Source organism: Danio aesculapii, chromosome 22 (assembly GCF_903798145.1).
Source record: "Danio aesculapii chromosome 22, fDanAes4.1, whole genome shotgun sequence".
Taxonomy (NCBI): domain Eukaryota; kingdom Metazoa; phylum Chordata; class Actinopteri; order Cypriniformes; family Danionidae; genus Danio; species Danio aesculapii.
In genome coordinates, this window is record NC_079456.1 from 8,208,534 (window position 1) to 8,223,519 (window position 14,986).

Here is a 14,986-nt window from a genome sequence, read left to right on the forward strand (position 1 = left end):
TTTAATACGATATAAACGCTAAATTTAAAACGTAAATAAACGTGTCTATGGTAAACTTTCTCACGAAGCTGGTGGCGCCAAAATTGCACCTAACGGCTGTTTGCTAACTTAAAACAACATTGGCAATAACAACGACAATAAATAAATAAATAAAAATTACATTTTAGCTATTTAGCTCTTGGCACGACGTCACAAAATTATTCAATCTGTATAATAGGCTAAATAAGAAATATTTCTCTAATACTGAGGGGATCCCGAGATTATGATTATAAAAGCATCTCACTAAAAGGTTAGTAGCCATGCTATCATTAACGATTTTAACACGATATACGCTCAATATAAAATGAAAATCAATAAGCGTTTTTATGGTTAACTTTTTCAGATTGCTTTTTATTAATTAATATGTGTGTGTGTATATATATATATATATATAGAGAGAGAGAGAGAGAGAGAGAGAGAGAGAGAGAGAGAGAGAGAGAGAGAGAGAGAGAGAGAGAGAGAGAGAGAGAGAGATGGCAATTGGTAGTACCTGTTTGAGTCTGAATGTCATGATTGACCAATCAGAACCAAGTATTCCAGAGAGTCTAGGTGTTAGCTCCAATGTAATAACTTGGCCCCCCTCTGTAAACTGTGGCCCCACCTTGGGCCCTGCTTTAAAAAATTCCTAGATCTGCCACTGGATATACGTTTATACACAAAAAAAACATTGCTGCAATAATACCTCATGTATTTAGAATAAACCCGATGGGAGACTCCTAAGGTAATCATATAAAAAGTTAGATGGAATTAAGTAGTCAAATGCAACCATAAACGATTTTTAAGATGACACTAAAAATACAGTAAATATTTTCAGGATGTTGTTGGCGCCAAAGTCGTACATGACATAAGGATTTGCCATCTTAAATCAATATTAGCAAACCCTCGAACATTCGATTTACAATTACCAATTTTAGCTATTAAGCTGTTAGCACGTCGCAAGTGTTTAAAAAGTTAAATATATGTGGGGTTTCCAACAAAAATCTGGAGTCATTGTTGAAAATCGTCATTAGGCCTCAAGAAAAAAAAATTTAGCGAGCACATTCAACACCAAAGTGAGCATCAATACAAGATAATCTTTATTATAACACAAGGGCTAACAGAAATACAACATTTGGTCCTTTAAAGGGAAAAAAAAGGATTAAAAAGATATAAAATAAAAGCAAACGCATGACTTAAAGAAAACAAACTACTCAGAATGTTAAAGTTTTTAGCACTTGGCTTCTAAATGCTTGAATTACTTTAGTGGAAGAACCCATGGCCTATCAGCAGTGCATCAATTAAATATTAAAACACTTGATAGTATTCCTAAACATGATTTTTGGGTAGCCATGGACAGGTAGTACTTGCATTGGCAGGTTTTTTATTTCATGTTACTTTTATTTTTATTTTTCAAAATGACGAAATGAAAATCAAAACGAACCAACAAACCATATAGGCAATTCTCTAAATATATTAATACATATTACAGCGAGGTTAGAGTGGAAGTACTTTACAGTCCAAGACAAAGCTTGTGCCCAACAGACCTGTAATCAAACAGGTGGATCAGCAGTACATCTAATCTTGTGGATCTAAAACGGTTATTGAACAGATGAGTTCTCCAAGTCATTGCAGAGAATGTTAACCGGTGAGCCCACCTTTAATGCCAACGCGCTCGTTCAAGGAACTTCCTCCGAATAATTCATCTTCACAGAGCTGAGGTACTACACTACATCATTATCAGTCATCTATGCTTAACTAGACTAGATCTTCATAAAGTCAATATTATGAGAACATTAAAATATCAAAGACAATATCGATCATTTCAAAATCAAACGACCCCAAGAAGCTATGAACGGAGAATATTTTTTACCATTTTTGTTTGAAGTCACGATATTAATGGTAAAAAAAGCATGTCAGTTTGGTCGGAAAACAACAGCATTGCTAAATCATCTAGCTTGAATCAGGTAAAAATCAAGTGGGACAACAGAATTTCAAGGGGTTTGTTATTTTGGCGGAGTCACAACAAAAATAAGGTAATTTCCTTATGAAGGGTCACTCCTGGGCAGCTACAGCAGGACAGCACAAGATAAACCGTAATAAAACTGTAGTGATCAGCATCTGCAGCACCAAGCAGCAGAAAATTCGCTACCCAGAATCCCCTCTGGTCCTGTGTCATAACAGCCACAGGCTTGCTTATGTGTTTCGAATGCCAAGAGCCTGTTCCAGCTCCTGTCTCCTTTGCTGGACCTGAGAGAATGAGAATATGTGAGAAGCCTCAATTAAAATGGATGCAACGTTAAGAGTAAATAAGAACTGCAAAGTATAAAGCATCACCTTTGAATAGAAATAACGACACACGGCCTCTTGAGCCCAAGGCTGGTAGTAGAACTCGGCTCTTCTTTCCTCCTCTGGGTTTCCGACAACATCCGTCATCGTCTGCAAGGACACCAAATTCAGACGTCAGCAGAACAACGGTTACTGATTAATGGCTTCTGTCCAGAGCGAAACACTCTCAGACACAATGTGCAATCCCAAGGAAGAGCAAGCAACTGCTTTGCAACAGATGGTACATTTTTTAGATGGATAAATTAAGCTTGAGGAAATGATAGCAAGTTTGATTCTCCCCTAGCCTTTTAAAAATGCAACATCTCTCACAAACGCCTCTAAAAAATACTCCCAACCCCCGAAGTCATTAAAAGTCCAGTCAGTCCACCAACTAACATTGTGAGCAAACATACAAATGGAGAAAGACTGAGTCTGGGTGAAGGTTACACAACCCATTTCTACAAGCACCTTTACTACACATTTTTATAAATAATGCCGCTTAAAGACACAATATATTAGGGTTTTCATTAAAATACACAAACAACATTAGAGACTACTGGACTTTAGTAACGACATTATGCCAAATATTTCCAAAACTGTTCAAAGTCAGTAAAATAAGCATTTTTAGTGAGACCGTGTGTGCTGTGCTCATGCTAATGACGTCTCATACCCTCTATATTCGGGTTTGGTTTTATAGAAAAAAAAAGCTCAACCGCAAAGACACTTGGAAGTGGTGGATTTTGGCACAATAAAACCTCAGCTGCTTTCGTGCCATGTCAAGCTCGTCTCTTATCAGCAATTGTTCAGCGCTTCGCTTCCAGCCTTACTCGTCTTTATACCACCATGATAATAAGTGTTGAATACTTTAGCTTATCCATCAACATGGTTTCTGCAGGTATCCCATAGGATGATAAAAACCCACAACTCCCATGAATCCACAGTCAGTCACAGCATCATTAAAATATGACTGCTGAATTAGCAGGGTTTTTGCAGGTTTCACAAAGTCAAATTTAAGACTTTTTTAAAGCTTATTAAGACCATTATGAATGAAATTTCAGAGTTATAGAGAACTTTTTTATACTATATTATAATTAGTTATTTCTTAGCCACATATTTCAAATAAATTGTCAAAACAAGCAAACCCTAGATAACCCAACATAACTTATCCTGAAAAAAAATCTTTAAAAACTATAATAAACTAAATGTACGCACAACAGTCTGTCCAGGTCAGCGTACTCACCATATGAGGCCTATAAATATTGAGAACTTTTAACAATAAATATTACTGTAAGGCCGAAAATAAAATCATATTAGTAAATAGTTATATAGCATACTATAAAGGAAGGAAGTATGCGATTTCAGACACAGACAAGATTTTAGGCCTTAGTCTTAAATTCCCTAAAATCCAGTCTTGTAGGTCTTAAATAATTGTAAGTGGGTCCAATCACCAACAGTTCTATTGAGATGGATCGTTGGCAATTGGTGGCAAACTGTTGGCACGATTGAGTAGATTTACATGGACATGGGAATATTAAGACCCGTTTACAATTAATTAAGACCTACAAGACCCGATTTTAGTGAATTTAAGACTAAGGCCTAAAATCTTGTCTGTGTCTGAAATCGCATACTTCCTTACTATATAGTATGCGAGAAGTACCCAAATAACCTACTACTTCCGGCAAGATTCTGAAGTGTGCATCCCATGCAGTCCCACAAGAGAATTCATGAATGGGAGTGAAGCGATGCCACTCACGCAGGTAGGTCACCATGACAAAATGGCAAATGTAGTACGTCCAAATTCCATTCATACTGTATAGAACATACTTTTCTAATGGCAGAGTAGTACGTTTAAATTCAAATGCAGTACCAACTGAGTAGTAGTAGGTGATTCGGACGCAGCCCTACTTTTGAAATGAAGACATTTTAAGACTTTAAGACCCCACGGACACACTGTGTGCCTTTAAAAGCTATAAAAACATGATATCCTCACAAAATATGTTAGTATGATGCTTAGGTCTTAAAGTTTTTTAACGTTTTTGGTCTCACCTTCAAGTCTCTGCACTGCGACTGGAGCCAGTCATTGATGAAGCCCTGCGGGTCTCGCGCAAAGCTCAACATGAACTCCCTCTGAGTCTTCAGTTGATTAATGGTTTCGATGGTCTCATGAATCTGAGGGAACAAGTAAACAACTGGCTTGAGTGATCGTGTTTACCATTATACAACACTTTAATTATAAGACAGTTAGTGCTGGTCCACTAACTACGTGTACTCAATATGAACTTCGTTATTGAGCTCATATAAAAGCAATCATACTCAATCGAAGAGGTTTTGCTGCAATCTCACCTCTTTCATAAACACCAACTTTCACCAAGTACAAAGTTCAACCACTGACTGGGAATGACAGAGATTTAGACTGTTGCAAATTGACAACTGACTGAAGTGGATCAAAGGTGAACATCCAAAAAATAAATTGGTCAAACTTGTGTGTGAAAGTTCTCAGCACTATTTAGTAAAATCAGATAAGTAATCAATACAAAAACCCCACACTTATAAACACTCGCGTTTGACAAATATAAGATTAGGCAATACCTGAGAGAGTAACTTTCTTTGGCACAAAAACAAATTTGGGAGTAATTTTGACAAATGTATTCAATTAGGATAAAAAAAAACAATAGAGACCAATACACATACTTTATATCTATATCACCACTATAAATCCACGTTTTAAATGAACGTTGGGCATATAAACTTTTATGGAAGAAATAAAAAGGAACTGAACTTTCACCTACAGCTGATTTATCTTACTGATTTAACCAATTCATAATCACTCGAGCTGAAAACCATGATCACATTAACTTTGGAGTCACTGTGGCAACAATTTATCCATAGTGAGTCCGGCTGCCGTCCCTGAAGCGGTTACTTGACTACTAAAGACTCTCAGCAAATAAAGATGAACAACATTAAAGAGCAGATCACATGGGTTTTCAAGAAAGATCTCATTTGTTGTTTTGCAAGTACCCTTCAATGTAAACATGAAAAAAAATATATATATATCCTAAGTTTCTATCCTCGTTGCTTTGGTCATTCTAAAATGTCTTAGCCAAAGTCTGCCAAATTATTACCTCCAGAATGGTATTGTGTCTCTAAAAAGGCTGTTTTAACTGCATTCATTGGATTTCAAAGCACAAATAATTGTTATATAAGAAAAAGGCCCCAAGTGGCTTCAACTACATTAGCAAACTCCATTTTTCTTTTTGATATGTGGTGCCAGTTTATCAATAAGTGACTATTTTAGTCTCTTCAATTTACTGGATAGAAATGCTGCTTCATTCGTAAATGTTTTATGTAACAATTCAGTTTTCAAGTTTAGCTTATATCTTTAGATAGAAACAAAGCAATTGTCTCTCAAAACATAATAGATATGAATCACTTTAATAAATCATTATATTTTCAAATCTTCATGATCTACATCAGCACACTTAAATCAACAGATTTCCATATTCCCAACTGACCAAAGACATATTAAGACTCTGAAATTGACATTTCATTTGAGACATTGAAAGACCAATCAAAACAGACTTAATAGTAAGCTGTCCAATGACAGCAGAGTTGCATTATTTAAGTGAGGGGTTTAAAGCCTTTAATTTTCAAATAAATATCCAAAATCATTGCAAAACATTTCTTATAAATTAATAAGTGGTACTGTACACCGACATATAGCACCGACATGCTCACGGCGACCCCAGTTCAATTCCTGGCTTGAGGTCCTTTGCCAATCCTTCCCCTCTCTCTGCTCCCAATGCTTTCCTGTCTGAAATCTATACTGTCCTATCATAATAAAGGTGAAAAACCCCTAAAACATTATTATATTAAAAAAATGTGGCACATTCTGAGAAAATTACAATGTTTTCTAAACTTAAATGCATTCAAACCTGCTGTAAGGGACTCAAACACAATATTAGGACACTTTAAAATACAATATGACAAAACATGACTGGAGATGACGAAAAGCAGAACCCTTTCTCCTGCACCACACCTCTTGTATATACATAACAAATCTGCTCAAACATTCTGACCACTGCCAAGAGTCACTTTGATATGCAGCAGACCAAGCCACAAAACAACAGAGCAGAAAAAAAGGTAACGCTCTCCCCTGTGGTGGCACGCCAAACACTTTGAGGACTGTTTATCCAGCCAGAACAAAGACACAACTTTCTGAACTTGGTTAAACTTTCGAACCTTGTTGTCGAGGCCTGCAATCTCCTGCTGACTGGCTGTGGAAAGCAGGAAAGAGTTCATCTGGGTCTTCAGGGTGTCGTCCACTTCCACATCGATATCATAGCATGCAGTCTTCTTCTGGTCATTGGGATCCACGCTGAGAAGCAAACAGCAGTTTAGATGATGTAACAGATAGGGAAGATGGTGATTCTGAATAACATCTTATCAGTGGGTACCTGATGACGTGGTTGATGATGATTGGTTCTGGAGGCATCAGTAGGGCATGCAGCCGCTGAGGGATCTCAGAGAACTTCATCCTCTGGGTTTCAAAAATCTAGAATGAGAGCAACAAATGTTTATAGTTTCAAAGATGTACATGAAGACCTGACAGCAACTGGATTTTAAAAGATCTGCATTTGCAAGAACAGACAATTATCAGGTTTTAAATATCTATAACAGATTATTGATTTCAAAATCTTTGAACATTTGGGTTTCAAAGATCTAGAAAGAACAACCTGTTGATTACTGCATTTAAAACATCTGGAATTGACAATTACTGGGTTTGTTTCAAAGAGTTAAAACAAGAAGGTTTAATCATTGAACTTAAAAAATAAAATATCATAACGAAAAGAAAAAAAAAACTTTAGGGACTGTAAGATTGACAATGAGAAGAACACACCCAGAACAAACAGAACCAACTATCATTATATTTACAAGATCTGAGGAGATTAAGAAAACGTCAATTGAATTTAAAACCTTTAGAATGAGAAGAACTGACAATGGGTTTTGCAAAGATGTAGAACAAGGAGACAAGAGTTTGGTTAAAATAAATAATCATCAGAACCAACAACATCTTCAATGAGAAGAATTAACAGCTTTCAAAAATTTAGAACCAACTTATTTGTTCTAAGATGCAAGACGAATTCAAACTATTGAGCCAATAATCTAAAATAAAACAAGTCAACTCATGGATTTTAAACACATAGAATGAGAAGAGAAGAACTGAAAATGGAGTTTGTTTCCAAGATCTAGACTAAGTAGAAGTGCTAGTTATTGAATGAATTAAAAAGTTGAACTATAGCCATTCAGGATCAGATATTTAAAATGTTAGTTTCACAGCAGTTTTCTGATATGACTGAAATGTATTACTAGTCTTTATTTATCAACTAAAGCAGTTTTATATTCCCACATTCTCCATTCACCAAGACCCGAATGTCACCATTCCTGTCTAAACAGGCCTTTCCAGTTTAAATCTTCATTCATTAGTTCCCATAATTAAAAATCCATGACATTCGTTACCTGCTGGAGGTATTTGTCACAGTTGATGAACTCTCGTTCATGAGGGTCTTGGAGTTTGTGGGTCTTCACATACTGCCACAAAGCCTGAATGATCACGGGCCGGGTCTGAGTGTGGATACCCAGCAGCCGGGCCAGACGGGGGTCCAGCTTATACTGAGGGGGCTAGAAAGAGATTGATTTCTTCCATTAGTCACATATACACTAAACAATATCCAAGACATCATCCAGTACAGGTATTTCTCAAGATAAGGTGGCGCCACCTGCTGGTGATTTCTCAGGAACAAAAATGCTAATAAATATGCCATTAGCACAATTATTGTTTAAGTTTACCTGGTAGTCCAGCATGAGCAGTACAGTACAGCGGACCCCAACATCCCCAGGCCTCTTGACCTGAAATCCATCTGTCTCCTGAGTTGTGGCTGTTCTGTGCCACTGAAATGAATACAAAGATGTGAGAAATGGCACACAAGTGACAGCAGTGGGGATCTACTTGACAGCACAGCAATAAACTAAGTTTAAAGTACTACACTTGAGAAACACAATTTCTGCTTCTCACCTCAACCAAATGATTGTCAGGTCCATACAAGTCTTTGTCCAACTCGATCACTAAAGACTTGAAAAAAGAAGAAAACTTCCTCTTCTGCTTGGTGGCTTCATACTTGGACACAGCAGTCTGCAACAAAGAAATGCATTCAGAGTTTTGCAAATAAAAATAGTACACATCTACAGAAACAAATAGGGGTTTGACTTAAAGGGATAGTTTGCCCAAAAGTGAACAAATGGTCATCATTAACTCACACTTGTTCAGATCAAGATATTTAGAAAGAAATCTGGTTGCTGGCAAAAATCATCCTTCAAAACCATCTTTTGCGTTCAACTAGGGGTGGGCGATATGACCTAAAATTAATATCACGGTATTTTTCATCTTTTGAACGGTGACGGTATAATATCATGGTATTACTTTCAATAGCAAAATAATATACATCTCAAGGAAGAACGGACAAAAGAAAGTCTCACTTCTATCACTCTTTAAAAGTTTTGGTTTGGGTCATTGTAAATGCTCAGTCTCGTTATGAGCTGATCTTCATTTCTCTGTGTTGGTGGATTAAAGCAGGCGAGTCAGCCGCACCAATTTATGAGCAGACAGAGCAGGATTCTCATGATGACCACCAGCGCAATTCCGCTCTTTGTTATGAGCTGTAGTTTCAGTGTAAACTTAGTAAAGGTGAGTTTCTTTGGCGATGATGTGTACAGTGTTAGATTTTATATTTAGCGGACATTTGCGCGGAACACGCGGTGAATGCAACGCATCGAGATTCGGGCACCTTCTCCGAAAACACTCGATTGATCTCAGCTGGTGGATCAACATTTACCTCATGTCATGATCGCTGTCATCTGCGCCATTATTATTATTATTATAACTTTAGGTGAGGTTTGCAAACCTGTGCACTTTTCACTCTTCAGCCGTTTGCATTTCCTGCAGTAACAAAAGCTCCCTGTTATCTGACAGCAGGAAGCGTTGAGTGACTGACAGCTAATATGAACCAATACAGCAGCAGGGTAGAGCGATTCAGCAAGTTTTAGAGAAAATCAAATCAGATTGCACTACAACCATTATATTCAGACACACAAATGCTCCCAAATATATTATGAGGGCGCATAGATTAAATTTCGGGCGCTCATGCGACCAAAATGGTTGCAATTTTGAGCCCTGTAGTATAAGTACATGTATTCAGACCACAACTGAACGTTTGAAGAAAATTGAATGCCTTATTATTTAGAATTAGCTATTATTGATGTAAATGCAGCCGTTCAAGGCACATAATTGATTTATTACAGTATTGACGGTATTAGAAAATCCATGTTGTGGCGCAATGTCACACCGGTGATGACTATGACACCGGTGTACCGCCCACCCCTATGTTCAACATATAATAAAAACTTTTAAAAGGTTTAAATCCACACAAGAGAAAATAAGGTAATTTTCATTTTGGGGTGAACCATCCCTTTAAAGCCATTGAAATGACAGAATCTCACATCTTCAAGAAGCCGCCCCTCCACACGCAACTCCCAAGATGCAACAGTTCCCTCGCCGTCCTCTGCATCTGGCTTGGCAGGGTTGAATGTGTTGGAGATAAATATTCTGAGTTTTCTTTTTTGCTGCAAGGAACAAACAGATCCCGTTCAAGCACATGAACCACAGCAATATTGTCCTCCTTAAAAGATCAAATGACTAAAATGCACTCAATGTTAGCAACAAATCAAAAAGTACCTTAATGGGTCTCTTGAGAGCTTCCTGAATATCAAGTCGTTTGCGCATAATGGTTTGGTCAAGCTTCCTCTCAAACGCCAACAGGTCCATATAAGCCTGAGACTCCGGGACAAGCTCTCTGATCTGAAATAAAGCAGAGAAATCTAAATAATCAAAGAGCATTTTCACAACTTTTATATAACATTTAACTTGATTGGGCAAGAAAAATGACAAAATAGGCAAACCAATTACATTAAATAAAAATAACATTTGCAAAACATTGTGGTGTCAATCTATTCATTTGATTAAACCTTAGATTAGTTTATCTAGAATACTACTTCAACAAGAAAAGGACAACAAAAAAAAGACAGTTTCACGTTCACTTACTCTTTGAGGTAGTATTTTATCTGCCATTTTCTTCTTCTTGGCACTAAAACACAAAAATAGCAGCATGAGAAAGAATCCAATCAGGCATTTTAAAAGACTACTGTTATATTGAAATAAGCATCAGGTTTAATCCCTCAATTGGACTTACTGTTGGTTGCGATTTTGCTGTTGAACCTGTTGTATCTGATTTGGCGCTGGACGTTTGCGGGACGGGTCCATTACTGGCATGCCAGGGCGGGAAACAGGACTGGCCCCGTAACCTGGGGGCCCCATGGAGGGTCCCTGAGGAGTCATACGACTGGCTGGAGGCATTCCTGGTCTCTGCAAATTAGGAACAAAAGGTCCAAATGGGTGAATTACTGCATTTATGCACCAGTTATTAAACGTTCATCATGTATAATAAAATTTGGGATGTATGGCCGAAATAAATCATTACATGATTTTTATAGACATACATTTCAGCAGGTTTAAATATATTTTAGCTCAATTTTTTTACACTACTGTCTGCAATAATTAATTCTGTTTGATTAATCATGGCAAGGTATGTTATTCTGAGATAACCATTTAAACAACACAGGCTCATCCAGGTACTACTTCATCTTGACCCTCAGTGAACATGTTCACATCTAGATTTATATGCTTCTGACTGTTACTGACAGTTTGGTGCCATCTTGTGACTGAATATATAGGTCAGAGCAGAATTTCCCAACCCTGTTCCTGAAGGCACACTAACAGTACAGTTTCATTCTCTCCCTAATCAAACACACCTGAAACAACTCATCAGAACATTAGAAGAGACTCCAAAACCTGAAGTTAATGGGTCAGATGAGGGAGACATCTAAAACATGAACTGTTGGTGTACCTCCAGGAACAGGGTTGGAAAACACTGGGTTAGAGCAGTGTTTCTCAACCACATTCCTGGAGGCCCGACAACACTGCATGTTTTGGATGTCTTCGTTGTCGATCACACCCATTACAGGTCTTTCCGTCTGTGCTAATGAGCTGATGATCTGAACCAGGTATGTTTGGTTAAGGAGACATGGAAAATTGCAGATCTGGTGGTGTTTCAGAAACATGGTTGAGAGACACTGGGTTAGAGTATGCTTTATTCTGCCATTTTTGTTTCTGTCTGCTTAGAACAGTGTTTTGTGCCTAATTTTCTATGCATTATGAGAAGCAGACATGTAATAAGCAGGATAAAGTATATCCAGACAGTTTTTTTTACACAGAATTTTACCTTTTGGGCTATACAACAACCCTTCACTTTGCATTAAGCTGCTGATAGGCCTGTCGGAAATTCTGCAATAACAACCACCTAGATGATTGCCAAGACAAGATTTAATAGTTTGTTTTTATCATGTAATTGTGGTTAACCTTGTATTTTTCTGCCTGATAGTTCCCCTCTTATTGAAAACATCAAGATCTGAATACTTAAGGTCTAGTCGTGTTGAGAGATGGCACCAAAAAGAGGGCAAGCAATGCATTTAAAGACAATTAAATCAAGCATAGAGTAAAATGCTCATATCATTCCTCAACTACATCTTTATTCCTTTAAGTGAACCAACAAATACCATTGAATCTCAAACCAAACAACTGCAGAAAGCAAAACAAAGAAATATCTGGTGGACAAACGTGAAATACTGACGCTTTTCTGCTAAATAAATGAGTACATGAATTCAAGGCTTCACCGAAGAATGTACACAGGCATCAGAAATTGCAAAACCCAATTCAGCCTTGAACACAAGATGAGGCCACAGATTCTCCACATACTTTATGCTATGTGAAGCTTGACATTTCTTTTTAAATAGTGGAACAACTCAACAGATTTTCAGCAGTGATAAAAGCAGGTTTTTGAATGCTAATTTAATTAAGTCGTGCTAATTTTTGAATGCTAATTCAACTGTAATTCGAATACAATTAAGTGCACACAATTGTGTTCATCACTAATAAAATATGTGCAGCTGATCATAGAGGTAAAGCTGGTTTTATATTCGCACATTCGTTCATTTAGAAGTCTCTATATATTGTTTAACATGTTACTTTGAATATTCGATCGGAATTAGCATGCAAGTATGACTTGAAAACAACATTAACACTGTTTATTTGACTGTGAACAATGTTGTACTTTGATAGTCATTGGCTGCTAATATTAATTTGCTATTTAGTGTTTGCAAATAATACTTTTATGAAATTATATTATTAAGGGGACAGTCCAAATGTGGGAATATAAAACAAACTTTAACTCTATCTGCTGATCATCTGACTGTGGGTGCAGACGGTCACTGAAACATCTCAAATCATGCTGGAGAAGATGATCACTCAAAATTCAATCTCAAATTGTTCTTCTAACAATTAGCTAGTAAACAAATATAGCTAGTAGTAAACTGGAGAAAAAAATATTATTCTCAAAGTTTTTTTTAAGTCAAGAATTTTCATTTAAACAACATGCTGAAATCAATATTTAGCTAACTAAAAATGCAAAGCAGATGTCCGCCCATAATTGCACTCATGTGATACGCTTAATACATCAAATTAGTATGAAAACACTGGTCATCAATGCAACCAAAGCCATCATCATGATGCTCCTGTAGGCCGCGCGGTTACAAACAGTGCTTCTGCAGGAACTCTGTTTACAGCATCAAAACCAACTGCAGATTAACATCCCTCAAGTCATTCTCAAGTGAAACACACACAAATAATCTAATATCTGGTTTACTGAAATGAAGTTTGACGCTTAGCATTGAACCAAACTGTAAGCAACGCAACCGCAGACGAGCATAATAATACAGCATATTCTCAATTTAACACTTTAGAAACCATCTTAAACTGATTAAAGGTTGACGCTTTGAATAAACAAGCAAATTCTGCATTCAGAATTTGAAACTAAAGTCTTCAGTTTATGCGCGGCTGCTTCTTTGTTCTCCTCGCGCCTTACCGGGTAACCGGGCATCGGTGATCGGTACATGTGGTTCTGCGGGCCGCCTGGTCCCATCCGTCCTGAGGGTGTACCGGGAACCATACCGGGTCCAGCACCGGCTACTGGCGGGCCTGGTCCCATAGGGGCTCCGCCGCCACCGGGTGTCGCAGGCTGAAAACCACTCCGCGCCGCCATCTTCTTCTCCGCGAGCCGCAAACAGACAGAAAACCACCGGTGAGACTTGAAACTAGTATCGCGAGATTTGAAGAGCACTAGCGTTCAGAGCTGAGGTAGAGTCTCGCGAGATGTGAAGAGAGAACGCGCTTGCGCTGAAGATACATTAGAAGTTTTGTTTAGCTTGTAGCCTAAAACATTTTATGAGTGTAAATTAATTTACCAGTTTCTGTTGGTATGAATATGTTTTTGGTAGGCTACCTAATAAGATAAAAGAACTTTATTTTCAAATACTTCATAATTACAATCCCTGTAAGTCTTTACTGTCTAAATTTAATCTAAACATTTCTTCGCAATGCACATTCTGTAGTTCTAATCTGGAAACAACAGCACATTTATTTCTAGAATGCAATTTTGTAAAAAAAAAAAAAAAAAACATTTGGACTAAAGAAGTATCTTGTATTTTCAGCTTAATTTTTGATTTAAGGACAATTAATGTATTGTTTTTGATTTGGGAGTCAGAGGAAGTGTTAATTTTTTTTAACTCTTTGTGGCCTTTTCCATCTTCACAATTGTAGAATTTTTGAGTGTAGGCCTAATTTTATAAAAATTTATATTAATTTAAATCTGTCTGCCTACTGTTAAATAAGAAAGCTGCTAAACAACTGTGCTGCTAAAAAAATACTGTTTTAAGCATTACTTTTGAATTATCAGAACCCTTTTGGCACGTCTGTATAACATTCTAATAATTTATTTACGTTTTCAGATATTTATGTTTTATTTGCTGTGATTTATTTAGTTTTTTCTTGAAGTATTTTTATTCTTTCATTAGATTAAAAAAAAGTGTGGGTATCACTTTATTTTGATTGTCCCTTTAATGCATTTTGTTGAATTTAAGTTACATTGCATCTACAAGCCAACTAATTCTCATTAGATTAAAAGTAGACTGTTAGGTTGGGGTTAGGGTTAGTTGACATGTACTTGCAAAGTTTCTTACAGTCAGTTAAATGTCTATTAAAGGAGCAGTTTCAGCTGATATTAAGCAGACAGTCTACTAATACTCAAATGAAAATTAATTAGCATGTAGTTGTAATGCAACTTTTAGTCAACAAAATGTGCAAGATTAAAATAAAGTCTTACCAAATGTTGTTACATTTTGTGTAACTAGCTGTACAATGAATATATATTTATTTGTTGTCAAGTCACATAATATTAGTAGAAATGACATGTTTTAGGTATCCCCTGTTTCTAAAGTTAATAAAAAAAAACCTGTAGAAGAATTAGACATGCAATATATCATCACTGTTTGGAATGATTTACGTTTATATTTCAAATATCGTTTTCAAGGTTAATATAAGTTGTAATTTGCACCTTAAGGATGTTATTTTGAAAAATAA

At 36.8% G+C, this 14,986-nt stretch overlaps 1 protein-coding gene across 1 annotated transcript; it reads right to left on the reverse strand.

Moving 5' to 3' along the window:
• Nucleotides 1–1,092: 1,092 nt before the first annotated feature.
• Nucleotides 1,093–13,650, reverse strand: smarcd1 (SWI/SNF related, matrix associated, actin dependent regulator of chromatin, subfamily d, member 1). Its single transcript, XM_056448116.1, has 13 exons — nt 13,434–13,650; nt 10,647–10,819; nt 10,499–10,541; nt 10,133–10,255; nt 9,898–10,020; nt 8,417–8,533; nt 8,191–8,292; nt 7,861–8,022; nt 6,798–6,895; nt 6,583–6,718; nt 4,390–4,512; nt 2,353–2,454; nt 1,093–2,265 (listed from the first exon to the last, which is right to left on the reverse strand). Exons 1-13 carry the CDS (start codon nt 13,608–13,610, stop codon nt 2,212–2,214), a joined length of 1,533 nt encoding a protein of 510 aa, XP_056304091.1. The 5' UTR covers nt 13,611–13,650; the 3' UTR covers nt 1,093–2,211.
• Between the last annotated feature and the right edge of the window lie 1,336 nt (nt 13,651–14,986).